General features: G+C 43.5%; 1 protein-coding gene across 1 annotated transcript in view; it reads left to right on the top strand.

The window, feature by feature from the left end:
• The window catches only part of RHPN1 (rhophilin Rho GTPase binding protein 1), a 65,767-nt gene that overhangs the window by 6,697 nt on the left and 39,762 nt on the right, over window positions 1–19,308 (top strand). Inside the window, exons 2-4 of the mRNA XM_065399426.1 lie at window positions 5,739–5,857; window positions 13,479–13,607; window positions 18,887–18,962. Coding sequence (XP_065255498.1) covers window positions 5,739–5,857; window positions 13,479–13,607; window positions 18,887–18,962 — 324 coding nt within the window. The remainder of the gene's footprint in view (window positions 1–5,738; window positions 5,858–13,478; window positions 13,608–18,886; window positions 18,963–19,308) is intronic.

The following is a 19,308-nucleotide window of genomic DNA, read 5'->3' as shown; positions in this document are numbered from 1 at the left end:
TCACTCTTTCACAACACTGAAACAGCTCTAGCACATTTCTGCAGAACACTTTGTTTTCCTTTTGTGTTGGACACTGAATGTAATGTTTGGCAGGCTTTTTGGGCCTAGAACGGACTTGCTAGAATAATACTGGCTCTAATCCTGGTTTGTCAGAGGCAATAAACTTCAGTGCTGGACACAACTTGTGTAACTTAATGACCCATACCTTATTCATTCCCATAGCTTTCTTAACATGCTGTACTCTACGTACATACAATCTGTGCTGCGTTCTGACTGTTTTGTGCATGAAACAAAGATTATGGACACCTGTTGACAGAGGAGATGCTGTATGTTTACTTACCTGGTTTAACGTCCACTTCAAAGGATGGCTAAGAAATCTTGAGTTAAACCTTGAATTTCACTCAAAATGTGACTTGTGCAACTGTAGCAACTGCACACGGAAATGCCTTTAATATCCAGTAAAGGCCTGAGAGGTTACTACTAACTTCATTTAATTACAGTTGCTCATTATGTTTCGAGATTGGGCTTAAGGTTATGCAGGAAATAATCAAGCAAGGAAATTCCTACTTAAGTTTAAAAGCCATTCCATGTGCCCTCTCTTGACTGGCTTTGGAAGAAATGTCCTCACTGAAAACTGTAGTGTAGTTTTTGTTTTTCTTTATACTACATTTTTAAATCTCCAGGGACTCTGGTCAGCAGAAACAGGCAACTGTTCTTTGTTCATTTGAGTGCAGACTACCCGAGGAGATGCACTCTATGGGAGAGATTTTTTCCAAAAGTACCTGACTGAGTTAGGTGCCTAACTCCCATTTAGCTTTCAATGGGAGTTACGTACCTACCCTCACTTAGGTGAGATTTTTCAAAAACACCTATGCTCTCAAACTTCTGTTCATTCTTGTGGTGATCTCTCACTTTAAATTGGAAGAACCTTCATTTTAGATTATCTGCTTGTTTTCTCATAGGTAAAAATGTCTTGAGGTAAAATGCTGGCTGAATTTCCTTCTTTCTTTCCTTCAGTTTAAAATTAGTTGCATTTTAAAATGGCAAGAGCAGCTAGAGACTAGAATCTAGATCTTAGTTACTACCTACTGTAGCTGTTGCATAGTGCTCATTCTAACAACTGTTCAGTAATGATACTTTGTGATAGCACTTCTAATCTTCAAAAGGCTTTACTAAGTATCTCACAGGGCGGTGGGAGGGTTACTCAGTTTTACAGTGGGTGGAGGAAGAGGAGGCAGAGAGATCAAATGAATTTCCTAAAAGCAGTAAGTCTGAAGATCCTGACTTGCATTCCTATGCTTAAGCCACCCCTCCCATAACCCTGTGCTACATGATCCAGTTTAATACCTGTCTTTCCAGTACAATTTTACTGCATTTTCTGACTGGCTGAGGGGCGAGGGTGGGAATTGAAAACTATCTCATGAAAGTTGATTGTTTAAATGGTGAGATGTAATATTCAACTAAAAAGGCAGTAAACATGAGCACTTGTTCAAATGCTTGCTTTTATAAACTCATGACTCTGTGAGCAGCACAGTGCATCTGTCTTATCGGAAACTACATAGTATTGTGGGCAGATCCAAAGAGTGCAACATCCCAGGCTGCTGTATAATGAAAATATTAAGTTTAATGCTGCCTTGCCTCCTCTCACGTCTGTGGTTAGGATGTTCCTGGAGGCATACAGGAAGGCCAGAGTTTCCCAAAGTGACCTGAGGTTTTTGGGTGCTTAATTGGAGACACCTTAAAGGGGTTGGATATTAAGAGTGGGGGTGCTTGGCATGTTTTGAGAATCTGGCTCCTTTAAGATGTCCCAAATTGGGCACTGAAAAATAGATAAACCCAAATCACTAGTCATTTTTGAAAAATTTGGCCTGAGGGATTATCAAAATCTAGTGTCCTCTCTTCTTTGCTTGTTACCCCTGTGGAATTATCAACTTTCACTTTTTCTGATAGTTTTGCCAAAGCTGTGATACCCTAAAAGATAAAGTTGTGTAGGTAAAGATCTTGATTTGGGTGGGGAAACATTATTAAAGTCATTACTGTATTTTAGCTTAGCTTTTACTGGTTAAAAGGAGAGTTTCCTGTACATCTCTCAAATCAATAAACCGATTTCAAGTGTTGCCATTGTCCATGTGGAGACCTGCCTCTGCTACAGTGTGTGATCATGTTAAAATACGGCTGGGGAGGAAATCCTCTCAAAGAAAACATCTGTTGCTTCTCAGAGCTCTGTCTCCTTTGCCATGTGTATATATGTCAGCATCCCCACCTGTGTTCTGTTTGCCTCACCTCTATCCCTTCAAAGAGGTACATAAGGATTTGGTTAATTAAAGTTCTTGTGGTTAGGGATGGGATTTTTCATGAATGTAGCAGTATGATATCCATTTTAAGGGATCCCTAAGAGTCTTAGATTCCTTCTGAACCAATTTTTTTTAGACCTTTTAGTCTCCTTGAATCTGCTGTGATGATTCTTAACAGGCTCTCTTAGAAATTGTCATTGAGACTTGTCTGTTTTTAGTGACTCTGTTTTCCTCCACTTGACTAGCACCTAGATAGATGCTCCTTTGAGGTCCCCCAGCCTGCTCCACCTTAGCTTGGAATAACTGGCACAATCACAGAATAGGGCTCTGTGGCTGCAAGATTCCTCATTCTTGCTAAGAATGGCAAGATTCAATCTCTTCTTATATTAAATTCACTTTGGTGAAGAAGCAGAGTGTTTGCAAAATGGGTGCGAACCTTTTGAGAGTTCAGTATTTGCTCCTTAAAACAATCGTCCTCGGGGTTATTCATTTGTTTTCAGCATCTTACACCTGAGGTTTGTGGGTCAGCTAGTTTTTAGTCCCAGTGACTCATTTAATTCCTCCAGAAAGTTCATGATCTCCCTCTCTGCCTTTCTCCAACCTTTGTAATGCATGCATAGATTAATTTTTGTGTCACATCTGAGCATTAATCAGAGTATTAGAAGCTGAGGAACAGAGGTCATGCCATCTGCTATGTTAGTCTGCAGGCTGGATGCTGCTCAACAGTAATCACAAACGTCCATCCGTGCTTATACCAGTAACTCACTCAAGTCAGTCTCTTTCTGTATGATTTCAAAATATCCAGAACAGTTAGTCCCCAGTAGATTATAAATTACCTAGAATCTTTTCACAAGCTAAGTTTCCCACCCCCACATCAGTTATTAATCAAAACAAATATGATCTCATTCTTTTTCCACTCCTAATTAAGTTGCACTTATTTCCTGTCCATCTCTTTCTTTTTTTTTTTTTTTAACTAGGGTAGGTTTCCAAATCCACATTATCTCTTTTGCAATCAAGAACTAGGTTTTTATTGGCCCCTACATCATAATATCATGAACCAAAGCTGAGGCCTGTAGTTTCTCCTTTAGAGACTTTCTTGCAGCTGTGTTGGCTACATAGCAGACTTAGGCTGCATTTATAAGACCACTACCTCCTCTCAGCATGAAGCACATTATCACCTATTCTATAATTGGTATATTCCCCAAGCAGTACCTCCTTTTAAGCAAGGAGGAGAGACAAGACTTCACAAAGTCCACTGGGGACTTCTCCATGCAAATTTAACATTATAATCTAAGCACATACCCAGGTACCGTGATGGGTGCTGTAGAAAATGTGTCCATCTCTACAGATAGGCATGGAACCTCACAGACTAACACAGATTCCCTACGCACCAGAGCCTGCTACCTAGGTGAGGGCAAGGAGGTGATGCCTTGTCCCTATCCCCACCCTGTGGTGACCAGGAGAAGACAAGTGAAATAAGCTGATGCCACATGAGAAGCTAATGTAAGCTACTCTCAGTGGCTAAAAAATAAATAAAAGTGGTGCCTTTGTTTTGGGTTTTGACCTAATCAGAGCTCTAGTGAGTCTTGAGAAGGCCTGAAAAGAGGAGGAGTTAGTCTTTTAGCCATGGCTCTGTGGCGGCTGGAAATAAGGCCATTCTGTTGCTCTGAAAGAACTTCACAAGAGAGATTCTGAGTGAATTCCCCCCACTCCCAGTGCTGGGGGCCAGCACGTGCCCTAGGCAGAACTGAAGTAGGACCTGTGCTGGCTGCACTGGGGTGAAATTCACCCTATATGTGTAAACTGGCGTGGGTGGTTTTGTTGGTGCAAATTATCTGACATTAACATAAGAATAGCAGACTTCCAGGTCTCCATCTTAACACAACTCCCCTGCCTTGGACCCCTCCAAAAAAGGCTCTTTATTTAGGTCCATGGAACTCCTAGGGAGCACATTTCACCATTTATTTTCTATTGTGTGAGGAGCAATTCAATCTTTCTGTGTGGGTAGAGCTTTTGTGTCACTGTGGAATCTGAGATCCTCCTCCTGACAGTGTTTCTGTTGGGAGTACCCACTAATATTTCTTTCCCTCCCCTTGTGAAACTTCAAGATAATGTATATTTACTATTCCCCAAAGTGATGATTAAACTCATAACAATTCCCTGCCTATAAAGAAACTGACTCAAAGAAATTTTTTTGGGGGGGGGAGGGAGTGGAGGAGAGAATAAAAGTGATAAATGGGTTACATTTAAAAGTAATGCCCTGATTTTCAGAGTTGCTGAGCAAGCTCAAATCCTTCTGAATTCAGCAGGAGCTCATCACCCATGGAAAATTAGGATGCTAGTGTCCAGGCTGCAGTATAGATTTACTGTGATCTGAGGCTCCCAGGGCTGGCATCCTAAATCTTGCATGCTATGGCCATCTGATAAAGTCCTGTAAAGGAGACAACATATATTATCTCCTGAGAGATCCCATATTGTTAAAACTACCTGGATATCCACCTAGTAATCCAGGCAATCTAAGCAACAATGGTACCAGACCACACTAACACACTTTCAAAAGGCTCCGTTGTTTCCCAGAGCGCTTGAATCGCTGAATAACCTCAGTAGGTGGCTTACTGCGGTGATCGTCAGTGTTACTATTTATTGTCATTTGCTGAAAGGAATGAGGCATTTGAAATATAGTGCTAGTGTTGATATCAAGGGAACGGAGGTGAGCAAGTGGTGTCATTCAGTATTGTAGAAGGGAGTGCTAAGGGGGAGCAAGTGATTGTAATTAAGTGATAGCTGGAATATTTCAGCGGCCGTCTGGGTTAGATGCAGATCTCTAAGAATGATGCAGATAAAGGCAAGAGGGGGACTGAAGTATTCAGTAGGTAGCAATAGCAAACCCACCCTTGTGAAACTAAGGCCTTGTCTAGACTGCCACTTACTGTGCTGAAACTTTTTCGCTCAGGGGTGTGAAAAAACACCTGCCCTGAGCCATGCAAATTTCAGCGCTGTAAAGTGGCAGTGTAGATAGTGCTGTGGCGCTGGGAGCCGTGCTCCCAGTGCTGGTAGCTATTCCCCTCGCGGAGGTGGTTTTATTACAGCACTCCCAGCGCTGGAGCCGCAGCGCTTCGATGTCGGCTGTGTAGACATGTGAACTAAAACTACACTTCACACCATATGTGTTTATTATTAAGCCATGTCGTTGTCCTTGGCACTTTGACACAAAGTGAAGATGATCAAACCTGGAGGAAAGAATAGCAGAGGCTTTTGTTTTAAACTATTACCTGTTGAATCGCTGCTTGTGGGCAGTGCAGAAGCAATGGGTCTCCAGGGCGGATTTGAAGAAGAAACAGATGAGGTTGGTGGCATAGCAGGGTGGGATAGCAAGGCTGTTCTAAGTTTGAAGATGTCATGTTTGAACAGGATATGTTGTGACCATCTTTTTTTTTCTCTTAGCAGGGCTGCGATCCCTTTGCACAGACCCAGCGCAGCAAACTGCAGCACCGCCGCGCACGAATTAACCAACAGATCAACAAGGAGATGAGAATGCGAGCTGGGGCAGAAAACCTCTTCAAGTGAGCACTGAACACCTATGTGCTACCATTCTGAATTGCCTCTTAGTTTAGACTGATTATGCTCCTCTTTAGCAAGAGACAATGACGTGCACTAGAAACATATCCGTTTGTTCGCTTACAAAGACTAGTGACTCGGTGTTACTAGGCTACCTGTATTGGAGAGGGGAAGAGTATATTCTGGATATTCTGTCATTGTTTCCTGTACTGGTCAATTGGGGGATAGATAAGGTGACTAAATAAGACTCTCCCTGTTAATTATGAGTCTGTTGGTGTGGCTAGGGCTTTTTCCCTACCTCCTTTTGCAGCATGACTAGAAACCAGAAAGGAAGAACATAACCCTGTGCTGTGCTGCTGACCTGGTAACGCTTTATTGGTGGCTTCAACTTCTGGCCACTTCTCACCCTCCACTTCTGCATGGTGGGGAAATGCGCAGCATGGGGAAGTGATTTCTAAGCATACTAATATGTTGTGCTTTAATTGGTCTGTGTAGACCCTGCTGCTGCTCACTGGGGAACTCGTAGTATGCACCAGCAGGGTCTACACATACGCTAACGTGTTACGCATTAATTGGTATATCAAAATATCACCCCCATAGTGCTCAGTACCCCGCCAGATAGACAAGCTCTAGGTTGCTCCTGGATGTTATGCCTCATCTAATTAAAAAGACTTGAAATCTTGCTGTGTCCTTTTCTGCATGACCCTGCTTCATAAAACCAAGGAGAAATGTTCCATGTCAGCAGGAATGTGCCAGGGTGTGCTGTTTATATCAAAATCCTGAATCGGAGTGATGATACCTGCCATTCATAGGGCATCCAAGAATGTGGGCAGCAAGTAGTTCCCCTCGTCCTAACATCGGCATTTCAAATCCAGCATAGGGCAAAAAGAGTGGGGGAGCTAGAAGGAATGCAAGGCAAAACACAGGCAACTTAATTACTTTGTTGGGGAGTATGAGGAGCACCTGGGCCAAGTTAGGAAGCAAAACACCCTGATGTTGCTCTTTTTCAGGCCGCTGAAGTGTTTGGCTCAGCAGTTTGAACACCTTTCCCACTGGTAACTCTTTGGTGAGCCTGTTTTTGAGATTAAACAGATCCCTTCTGAGCAGAGGTTGGCCATGAAATCTCAGATTTTGAAGTTTTGGAGTTAATGGAAAACCAAAACTTGACTCATAAAATCACCTGAAATTAAGTCATTTAGTAAAGTATTGCTATTTTCCCACAGCTTTAAGGATGTGACCTTGTTCTCCAATGGTTAGCACTGAAGACTTCTAGGCCTTGTCTACCACTGCAAACCCAAAATGTAGTCAAGGAAAGCTGTGATTTGTACTAGTTGGTGGTGCAGGGTTTACAGCTATGTGGGTGGCTGGAAATGAGCTGTTGGAGTTAGGACAAGTTCCCATTGTAGACACAACCATACTCCTTAAAATGATCTGTTTGTAGCTTCTTAGAAAAGAGGAATGACACTCCAGTGAATGGTGTGTTTGAAATAAAATGCAGTTTTGTTGCATGGTGTAGTAGGTTTTGTTTGATGGATAAATAAACTGACTGAGACAGTTAAACAATGAAAGTCCTTTCCCCGTCTTGTTCAAATACCACTGGCTCAGCAAAGTAATTGAAGCGATTAAGGGGTTGGCAATAAACCATATTTTTAATCTCTGTACAAAGAATTAACTAAGCAAACATTTGATAACTCCTCAGATTGACCAAGACTCATAGTTATATAAGGTATGTTCTTAATGAGATCAAAATGCACCCTTGTGCAGAGTCTAGTATGAAAACTAGAAACTGTTCTGTTTTAAGCAGTGCATTGGCCTTGTGCTGACTTTCTGCACAAAGGTAAATTTCACCCTTAATGAATGGTTGGCCATTCCCTGGGGGGTTGCACCAATATATGGAAGGTGCCATGTCCTAGCTAAGATGGATAGATTCAATACCAGACCTTTCTGAAGTGCTGCTGCCTAGCTAATTTCATTTGCAAACAGAATATAGTCTGACCCGTAACCTATACACTTGGCACTTTAAAAGGCTGATTTTTCCCAAAGCTGAAAAAAATTATGAGCAAAATTCACTGGGAGTAAACATTTTAGATGTAAAAATGCAAGTGAAAACTCAGAGCTAAGTGTTTTCATATATCCAAATCCTCTTCCCCTCCCTCCGCAATTCTGCATTCATGAAACAAGGCCTCTTTCGTTACAAATCCATCCTGGTTAAAAGGAGGTGAAAGCAGCAATTTAGAAAAATGGGAGAAAAATAAATGGGTAAGCTGATAGCAGTGTGTACAAACCAGCAATTAGAAATTGCACATAATTGATAAAAGAAGCTAAATGTCAATAAAAAAAATCGATGGCCAGTTAGACAATAACAAACAATTCTTTAAATATATTGGGAACAAATGAAATCATAGCAATGGCATAGACAAGTATGGGAAAATTCTCAATCTTGATGCAAAAGAGGCAGAAGTGTTCAATAACTACTTCTGTTCTGTACTTGGAAAGAAGTAGGACGATATATGGCAATAATTCTATCAGTAACTAAGGAGGATGTTAAACCGAATTGGCCGAGGAGGTCTCTGAACCACTTGTTATTTTTAACAAAACTTGGAACACGGGGGAAATTCCAGAGGACTGGAAGGGTAAACGGATGACCCAGGAAAATATAGACCAGGTTATCCTAGGCAGGCAAAGTTATGGGAAGGCTGATATCACGGATATGGGATGCAATCAGTAAAGAAGTAATAGATGGTAGAATACTTAGAACCCCTGTGCTTTATGAGGTGGTTTTATCTGTTACTGGATCGTGGCTTTTGTGAACACAACTTGCCAGAGGCTTAGCCCTGAGCCAGGCTGAGGTATGGCCTTGTCCTTTTTTTGGCTGGACTCAGCTGAATAGAGGCCCAACTTGATTTAGCGTGAGAGACTAGAACACGTTTCAGCAGACAGTTTAGGTGTTGTCCGCTTTCCCCTGCCACCAGGTTCTCTCTTCCTGTTGTTTTTTCCTGAGCTGATAAGAAAGGTGCAATTGGCTTGAAAAGCTGTCTCCTCAAAGCAGGCGACTCATTGCAGCTGAAATCCATTCTTCATGTTTACATCTGCTGATGTTAAATAAATGGGAGAGAAAGCCGGGCATTCAGCAGGATGCTGCTATTGAGTGACCAGAGAACAGGCTTTGAGCTGCAATATATTGCTATTTGCACTGGAAATGCTGCACTTTTCATATCTAAGAATTACACCTAAAAGAGCTAAAAATGATGTGGAAGTGTGGAATCTCAGTTGAAAGTGTGTATGTGTAATAAGATTTGAGCCTGTTTCGGAGATACTGGCTTGTCTGGTATCACAGGAACTCTGTGGCGGAGGCAGGGACAGAATCCAGAGCAGCATTCAGTGCCTTGATCGTGAGACCATGCTTTCTCTTCCTGAAATCCCCTGCCTCGTTCACCACACACCGTCTAACTACTGCAGCAAATGAGGCCAGAGGCCCTACAGACAAGTCTCCTTCGCTGCACAGTGCTGCTTAATCCCCAAAGCAGGCCCATCCTGTTCACTGAGTAAGGCAGGGGTCCTGTTGGAAAAATAGTGTATGATCATGTAATTAAAGACTAGCATAATTAGGTGCGGAAGGATTAGGGTTTTATTGGTAAATGTCAATTTCACCATATATATATATATATATATATATATATATATATATATATATATATATATATACACACATACATATACACACACACACACACACATTGGCAAAAAGTCCATCAATGATAGAAATTTAGAGAGGCGCAAAGTAAGACAAAATGCTGTTTGAACTTTTTGACTTACGGATATTCACTTTATATATTTCAACATGTTTGTGTTTTAACAGTTATAAAGTTTTAACTTCTGAATCTCAACATCAGTTGTCATTGTCTGTTCCCCCCATAATTTTTCACAACTATGAAAATTCAAATTGATAAATAGAAAAAATGCTTGAAAATAAACAGATCTGTCAAAATTATAAAAAATAAAATACAGATTGAGTTCTGCCAAGGTTAATCATGGCGCATGCACACAAGGGGCTGAAATAAGGTTGCACAGGCAAGCTTAATTCTGATGTTTTCTAACTTATGAGGGCTTGACTTTGCAACCTGAATGTTCTCTTAGCAATTTTTGTATGATCATGCATATAGGGACAAGACGGCAATGTTTTCTAATGGGAAGGTCACTGGATTAGAATCTGGCTCTCACACTGACTTGCTGTGTCCCTGGGCTACTCAATTCACCTTCCTGAGCCTCTGTTTCCCTTCCCATCCTCTCTCTTGTCTATTTGGATTGTAAGCTCTTTAGGGAAGGGAGTGTGTATTTTCATACAGCTCCCAGCTCAGTGGGGCCCCAATCTTGCTAGGGGACTCTGGGCATTAGTGTATTATGAATCATTAATGATAATAAAAGTATGCCTTCATACTTACCTGTAAGGGCCCAGCATGTTCCCTGCCTCCATCCCCCTCCAGTTTGCATTGTCATATGTTCAAACCTGATGTTATGAGGCAGAAAAGAGCATGATTTTAAAATGTCAGGAAACTTCATTTTTTTTAAAAAAAAGGTGAGCTTGCCCCTATCCCACATACTGGGTGGCCGTAGACCTGTGGTTTTTAACCAGGGTTATGCGTACCCCTAGGAGTACGCAGAGGTCTTTCAAGGGGTACATCAGCACATCTAGAGATTTGCCTAGTTTTATAACGGGCTCTAGAGCCCTGCAGTGGGACTGGGATCCTGCGGGTCCTGCAGGAGCTGCTGCCATAATAGCAGGAGCAAGATAACAATTCACCAAACCGTGCAGGACGGAGTGGGAGTGAGTACTGCAGGGCGGGACTGGAGCGGGATTGAAAACAATAGTCCTACTGCACTGCAAACACAAATGCCCTATCTAGCAGCTGCTGCTCTCCAGCCACCCAGCTCTGAAAGCAGTGCCTCCACCAGCAATAGCGCAGAATACCATACCATGCCACCCTTACTTCTGCGCTGCTGGTGGTGGTGGCATTGCTTTCAGAGCTGGGCGCCCGGACAGCAGCTGCTGCTCTCTGGCTGCCAAATGACAAGGCTCACAAGTGAAAAACAGGCTCAAGTATCACACTGAAATGGAAGTACAATATTTACATCCCCATTGTTTTTATTTAATAATTGTATGGTAAAAATGAGAAAGTAAGCAATTGTTCAGTAACCGCGTGCTGTGACACTTCTGTATTTTATGTCTGATTTTGTAAGCAAGTAGTTTTTTAAGTGAGGTGGAACTTGGGGTATGCAAGACAAGTCAGACTCCTGAAAGGGGTACAGTATCTGGAAAGGTTGAGAACCACTGCCCTAGACCACACTGTGGAATTCGGAGACTCTCCCAGAGTTAAATACCAATCCTTGCCCATGTTTCTTTTTAAACTCAATACTCCAGTTTGCTACTGCGTGCAGCCTCACTTGAAGGCAGTCTGAAAGCTGCTTTGCTGCTGCTACCTCTAGCAGAACAGGCCACGGAGGCTGCTGGGCACTTTCCTAGCTGCTAGGCTGGGGACACTGCTAGAAATAAATATCTCCTAGGAGAAGCTGAAGGGAGTCAGGATACCATGTCCCACTGCAGACCCAGCTGCGTCACACAGGCCGCGTCTATACTACCCGATGCGGCGGGTAGTAATCGATCTATCGGGGATTGATTTATTGCATCTCGTCTGACGCGATAAATCGATCCCCAAATCGACACCCGTACTCCACCTCGGCAGGAGGAGTAAGCGGAGTCGACAGGGGAGCCGCGGCGGTCGACTTGCCGCCGTGAGGACAGCCAGGTAAGTCGAACTAAGATACTTCGACTTCAGCTATGTGAATAGCGTAGCTGAAGTTGCGTATCTTAGATCGATTTTCTCCCCCCCCCCAGCGTAGACCAGCCCACAGAGCCTTTTCCTCCTCCTGCCTCCCTCCCCCCACCGCCAAGTTGCTCTTTTGTCTTTCAACCTCTCAGTCTCTGCCTGTTAACTCCTATTTTTCCATCATGATAGGTGGAAAGCTTGTGTTCCAAAATGCATTTTGTGAAGCTAAGTGGAAGTACCAAAGGTTATGTAGTGGTTAGAGCAGGAGTCCAAGAGCAAGCATGCTTCCTGGGTTCTCTCCCAGCTCTGTCACTGACCCAGTGTGAGAGAGCTGGGCATCTGGCTCATTTCAAAGGTCTTGGTCTCGGTTTCTCACTCCAAAATAGGAATAACATTTTGTGACGGGTTGGATCACAGAAACCCCCTTGGGAGCTGCCACCTAATGTGCAAAGACTACCCCTGCTTCTGTTTTCCCTGCCAGCTCAGGATTCCAGCACCCTGTCTTGCTGAGCCAGACACTCCAGTCTGCTCTAACAAAGACTCAGGGTCTGTATTACTAGTCCCAAAGCTGCAAGTTTACCCGAAACCAGCTCACAGGAGTGTGCTTGTCTTTAGCACTCAGATGCCCAACTCCCAATGGGGTCTAAACCCAGATAAATCCGTTTTACCCTGCATAAAGTTTATGCAGGGCAAACTCATAAATTGTTCGCCCTCTATAACACTGATAGAGAGATATGCACAGTTGTTTGCTCCCCCAGGTATTAATACATACTCTGAGTAAATTACTAAATAAAAAGTGATTTTATTAAATACAGACAGTAGGATTTAAGTGGTTCAAAGTAGTAACAGACAGAACAAAGTAAGTCACAAGCAAAATAAAATAAAATGCGCAAATCTATGCCTAATCAAACTAAATACAGATAATCTCACCCTCAGAGATGCTTCAGTAAGTTTTTCTCAGACTGGACACCTTCCAGGCCTGGGCACAATTCTTTCCCCTGCTACAGCTCTTGTTCCAGCTTAGGTGTTAGCTAGGGGTTTCTCCATGATGGCTCCTCCCCCTCTGTTCTCTCCCACCCCTTTATATATCTTTTGCATAAGGCGGGAACCCTTTGTTCCTCTGGGTTTCCACCCCCTCCCCTCACTGGAAAAGCACCAGGTTAAAGATGGATTCCAGTTCAGGTGACATGATCACATGTCACTGCAAGACTTCATTACTCACTTGCCAGCACACACATATACAGGGAGACTCACAGGTAAACAGCCATCTGCAGACAATGGGAGTCATCAAGATTCCAAACCCTCATTAATGGCCCACACTTTACATAATTACAATAGGCCCTCAGAGTTACATTTTATATTTCTAGTTTTAGATACAAGAGTGGTACATTTCTACAAATAGGATGATCACACTCAGTAGCTTATGAGCTTTGTAATGATACCTTACAAGAGACCTTTTGCACAAAGCATATCCCATTTGCATTATAGTCACTTATTATCAAATTTTTTATAAAACTATCCCAGTTACATTATATTCACTTATTATCATGTTTTTATAAAACCATGTAGACTGCACAACGTCACACATTTCTCTACCTTGCTGGAGTATTCGGAAGCTTAACTCATTAGTTTGGAAGGCACCTTGAGAGACTCTGAAATGGCCTATATGCATAAAGTGGTGCATGTTATTCTAGTGGCAGCTGAAGGCTTGTGGTTTGAATGTGGTAGATCAGTGGCTTTTATCTTGTGGACCACTTCCTAAGACAATTCCTCCTGTGCTCTGTCTCCTTTTTATTTTCAGGGCCACAAGCAATCACAAAGTAAAAGAAACAGTAGCCTTGGAGCTTAGCTATGTTAATTCCAATCTGCAGTTACTGAAGGAAGAACTAGAAGAACTGAACAGCTGTGTGGACATATACCAGAATGACAGGTAAGGTGTATGGGGAGGCAGGTCACCAAGCTGACCAAGAAAGTTGCTAGAGTTGCAGGGCCCAGGAAAATGAAGAAAGTGGTCAACGCCTAAGTTCCCTCTAAGGGGCCTGGAGAAGAGAGCGGTAGAAGGTGAGCGGGGAGAAAGTTGGGGTGTTGCAGGGCTGCGGCTAGGGGGAGTCCTCTCTCCCTGCTGCAGCCCTGGGGAAGCCTGCACCCCAAACACCTCATCCCTGGCTCCACCCCAGAGGCCGCACCCCCAGCCAGAGGCCGCACCCCCTGCACCCCAAGCCCAACCCTCTGCTTTAGCCCTGAGCCCCCTCCCACACTCCGAACCCCTCGGCCCCACCCCCGCCACACATCACCTCCATATTGGTGCACATAACAAAAATCATTCTGCACAATCATCTAAAAAATTAGAGGGAACACTGGTCAAAGCCCTTGGAAATCAGGTGTGCTAGGCACCCAGGTGCAAAGACACCATGGTGATGGGCATAATATAAATACCCTGTACCTAGCTAGCAATATGCTCAGTCTGCAGTAAGCCTCAATATGTTTGCACAGTGGAAGCTGGGACCCATTCCTCAGGAAAGTTATGGAGAGACCTTCTTACCCCATGCCTCCTTCACAGTAGACATTGGGGGGTGTGGCTATGGGTGAAGTGGATGTGGTCTGTGTGTATATGTTGTATATGCAGCTACCCATATAAGCAACGGTCCCTACACACTCTCCCACACAAATTATATCCCTGCTCCTAGCTGGAATACAGCAGGCAAGGAAGCTGAGAGCAGGGTTGGATTTGAGGAGATTACACCGGCCTTATTAATACAGTTCCTGCTGTTTGCACGTTGGGGTGTCAGTGTTGTCTCGCTTCCGTGTAACCAGTGGGTACCACTGGACTGAGAGTTGGGAGATCTGGGGTTTGGATCAGCCCTTCCAATGACTTGCTCTGAAGCCTTGAGTGTGTCCTTGATTCTCTCTCTGCCTGGGTTTCTCTATCTGTAAAATGGGGATAATAACCCTGAGGCTTTATCAGCTAATGTTTGTGAAGTGCTTTGAGATGGATGGTGCTTTACAGGTACAGAAGGCTGATACAGGGGGAGTAATGCAGGTCTTAAATGTATCAAAATAATCTCTCCTCAAACCAGGGGATATGTAAGGAAAATCCCCCAACACACGATTTGCTCTGCAGGTAAAGCTTGAGTATGTAATGAAAGTAATTAAAAACATTCCTACCTAGGTGCTTAGCCTCCTTTTCTTGGTGCTTTGCTTCTTGTGAAGTGGATTATTCACATGCTTTTATTTCCCCATTTGATTTTTGTTTTTTTTAAGAGGCCAGACCTTTCATTAATTGCAGCACATGGTTGCTTTGAAGTGCTTACCCAGCAACCTCATCTGCTTGACTCACAGTAGAGGTAGTCCTAGCACCCTAGCCAGCAGCAAGCTAACATGCTGGGACGTCTCAGCGGAGCTGTTTATCTGAGTGAGAAGGGAAGAAATGCCTGAGGTATAAATATCAGGGATGGTGCAGCAGTCTCAGAGCTTGAAATGCACCCCACCCCCCCCCCCCGCAAACTTGTGCGCACACCTTGGTTCACTATAAAGCAGTTCAGCGGGTGCTGCCTATGTAGCTGTCTTGATGTCCCTTGTTCCTTCCTAATACTTGTGTTTCGAATAGGGTGAAGTTAGCAGAGGGGAGGTTTTGTGCTCCAAGAGGGTTGCCTGAAAGCAATGGTAAAGTATGAACTGCTCTCAGTTTGCAGCTCATTATAGAGATAGTGAAAGTAAAACAGAACCTCTCCCCCAGGTGCTGACTGGGTGGCCTGCCCATATGCTGGGCACGCAAGAGCTAGATTTAATAATGTAGGGAAGCACCATGAGCACCCTCATCTCCCATCGGGGCCACACGGTGACCTCTGAATGCGGCTAACTATATCCGCAAAAATAACAGGAGTACTTGTGGCACCTTAGAGACTAACAAATTTATTAGAGCATAAGCTTTCGTGGGCTACAACCCACTTCTTCGGATGCATATTTTGTAGCCCACGAAAGCTTATGCTCTAATAAATTTGTTAGTCTCTAAGGTGCCACAAGTACTCCTGTTATTTTTGCGGATACAGACTAACACGGCTGCTACTCTGAAACCTAACTATATCCGACACTGGAGTTTTTTCCTCTTCCCCAGTGGTATGCAACCACTAATATCGAAGGGCCAGATGTTGCAGCCTTTCCCCGCTTTAGTGCTTGGTCAGGTGATTACTCACCTGATTCAGGGCAGCTGAATTGAGACTACTTGCATAAAAGCTGCTTGAGGTGAATAAGGGTTCAGAATCGATCCCTTGACTCAGTCATCCAAATTAGTAAATGATGCAGGTGATTCCTAACCACCCCAGGCAGGCAGGGGGATATCGTTCTGCTCCTGTGCTAGTGTGACTTCCTGGCAAGTAGTCCTAGGTCTTGTCTACACTGCCACCTTACAGCGCTGAAACTTTCTCACTCAAGGGTGTGAACCTTCTCCCCCCCCCCCCCCGCGATGCAAGTTTCAGCACTGTAAAGTGGCAGTGTAGATAGTACACCAGTGCCAGGAGCCACTCCCCTCGTTGGTGTGGGTTTTTTTTACAGCACTGGGAGAGCTGGTGCCATGACTACACAGCCACGTTAAAGTGCTGCTGCAGTAAGATATGTCTACACTACGCAACTTTTAGTGACACGACTGTGTCGCTACAGCCGTGCTGCTAAAAGGCGTGCACTGTAGCCGCTGTTTGTCAGCTCTCCTGCCAACAAAAAACTTCTACCCCCAACGAGCAGCATTAGCTTTGTCGGCAGGAGAGTGCCTTGGTTTTGGCAAAACTTTTGTCTTTCGGGGTTGTGTGTGGTTTTTTTGTTTGTTTTTTTGTTTTGTTTTTTAAATAAACACCTCTGAAAGACACAAGCTTTGTCGTTCACTTGCCCAGTGTAGAAATAGCCTTAGTCTTTGTAACTGCCCTCAAAGGCCCTGTTTTCTGTAGTTTTAAAAAACACCAAACAAAACCCTCTTCGTTTATTTTGTGGCATTTGGATCAAACTGAAATCTCATTAGAGAAAAAGTGATAACCCCTTTTCCACACTCATTATAGCTCTCAGGAGGCTGTTTATTCAGTGACTGAGTAAGTATGAACAGACCTAGATGTGCATGTTTGTTTTTCTCTTTCTCTCCTCCCCCCCATTTTTCATGACCATGTGATATTTCAGAAACTGCTGATAAGCTCTTGGTGTTAATGACAGACCTGGGTTAAATAACCTGTTATTGTGTAAACACTGACTGTAATGGTCCTGACCCTGTGTGACCCGCTCCAGATCTCACTCCACGAGCCTTTCCTGCCTCTTTGAACCAGTCCTTTGGGAGGCTGTGTGTGTTTGCGCTAGCGTGTCCCTGTAAAGAGGATTAGATAAGTTCCCAACTTTAAATAAACAATTGTAGGTCCATTAGGCAAGTTGTGGTTTGTGCAAAACAGGAGGCCTGATGGAAAAATCTCAATCTGCTGATTTACACCGCAAAGGGTCCATCGCTGAAGCAGCTAGAAGTGGGATTATCATTGTTTGGGGCTCACTTTGCTGTACTTTCTCATCTGTACAGGAATCTTCTTTGCAGATCTAACCGTGGACTTTCGAAGGGGCACTTGTATTTGGTTAATACTCTCTAGAGATGGGGGGAGAGGGTCCCAAACCAAACCTTGCTAATCGAGGGCTGTACTTTGAGGGCCTGATTCTGCTCTCACACCTGGTGACTAGGAGTTGCTCTACTTTACAAGTCAATGGAATTACAGCAGAGTGCAGAATTGGGCCCTGTATCTCTAATAGGCAAAACTAAGCCTCTGGATCCAAATGCTTCCAAATATGGAGATTTGGTATCCAGGACACAATCTGAACTTTCCCAGCATTGGTGTTCTTGGTTTTAATGTTCAGATCCTGCCCACTATAGGAAGAGGCTTGAGCTTTGCTGCAAACTGATCTGAACCTAGACTGGGGTGGTCTCTTTGCCAAGCTATAATGTGCTGCAGGCCCAGTGACCTGCTGCTGCTACAAAGACATGAAATTAAAATTCAGATTTTTCCAGTTTTAAAAGGCAGCCCTGGCTTGATCGTTATCTTGTAACCATTGAAATGCTGGCCCTAAACTACTTGACAGGAATCCTCTTTTTAAATGTTGATGTTGTAAACCATTTACAAGGCACACATTAATGAACACTTCTCATCTTCAGAGTGCTTTACAAACATTAACTGATCCTGTGATTGTAGGCCAATGTTAAATCCCCATTTTATCGGTGGCAGGAATTTAAGCCATCCTAATTTCTACCCCCTTTGGCAAATCACTTAAGTGTCAAAACTGTGATTGGAACCCAGGAGTTGCTGGATCCCTGATCTTTGCTCAGATCTTTGCCTGTCTCCCAAGAGCTGTTCATTAAGACACTTTAGACCAGTGGTTCTCAAACTTTTGTACTGGTGACCCCTTTCACATAGCAAGCCTCTGAGTGCGACCCCCCCCTTATAAATTAAAAACACTTTTTAATATATTTAACACCATTATAAATGCTGGAGGAAAAGCAGGGTTTAGGGTGGAGGCTGACAGCTCGTGACCCCCCCATGTAATAATCTCGTGACCCCCTGAGAGGTCCTGACCCCTAGTTTGAGAACCCCTGCTTTAGACCATTGCAGCCAATTCAGTTTCTGATCTTTTGGCTGCTTTTTTAAAATTTAAAATAGCAACCTAAAAGCACTAGTTTCTTACCCATGCACTGCAAAACATGCACCCAAAGCTCTCGTAAAGTAAAATGCTGTTCCTGATGTGAGATCTTTCAAAACTACCGTCACAGCTGAGAACGTTCGTGTCTGGCTTCTGTGTGCTCCCTCACAGCCTGGTCCTTTTTAAGTCAGGTGGGAGTTTTGTCTTTGACTTTAATGGAATCATGGTCAGCACCATGGTGAAGTGACCATTAACCTGAGACACTCAGGCCTATAGCATTTGGGCTGCCATTGAAGTAGGCCAGAGAAGAATATAAGAAATGCCCCCAGCGGATCATATTAATGACCCGACTAGTCTCAGACACTGGCCAGTAGTGGCTGCTACAGAGAAAATTAAAACCCACATACTGCACCTTTTGCCATTCTAATCAGGGGGTAACATTTCTTCCTGCCCCCAGCTGGTGATCACTTATGGCCTGAAGCATGAGGATCCTTTGCACGTATAAGATAATAGTGACTGGAAATATAAACTTTGCTTGTCTGTCATCTTTTGTTTTAGTGAATCTATCAGCGTCCCTATGATTCCTTTGGGGCTAAAGGAGACTAAGGAAATGGATTTAATGGCCCCATTAAAGGTAAGCCTGCTTATAGTTATTTGAGTTGACATTCTAACTAAGGTGGGGTGGCACCTCCCACCTGTATGAATCAGCTGTCATCCTGCTGACTCCTTTTAACTTTAAGAACATAAAGGCATAAACTTGAGTATAGTTACATTATTCCTTAAATATTGCATGTACATACATCATGCCATGAACATCAATATGTTTTAAGCTTTCAACAGAGACCTTACATGTTATCCTTCATGGACAAATACCCTGTAAGTAATGTATTTGATATAGTGAGTTTGTCAGGTCTGAGATGAGTTGTTTGCAAAGAACAGGGGACCCATTGCCAAGAGGCCTATGCGTCTCAGTAACACCA

This window comes from Emys orbicularis, chromosome 2 (genome assembly GCF_028017835.1).
Source record: "Emys orbicularis isolate rEmyOrb1 chromosome 2, rEmyOrb1.hap1, whole genome shotgun sequence".
Classification (NCBI taxonomy): domain Eukaryota; kingdom Metazoa; phylum Chordata; order Testudines; family Emydidae; genus Emys; species Emys orbicularis.
The sequence above is the reverse complement of the archived record's forward strand: the minus strand, read 5'-3'. Positions and strand labels throughout refer to the sequence as shown.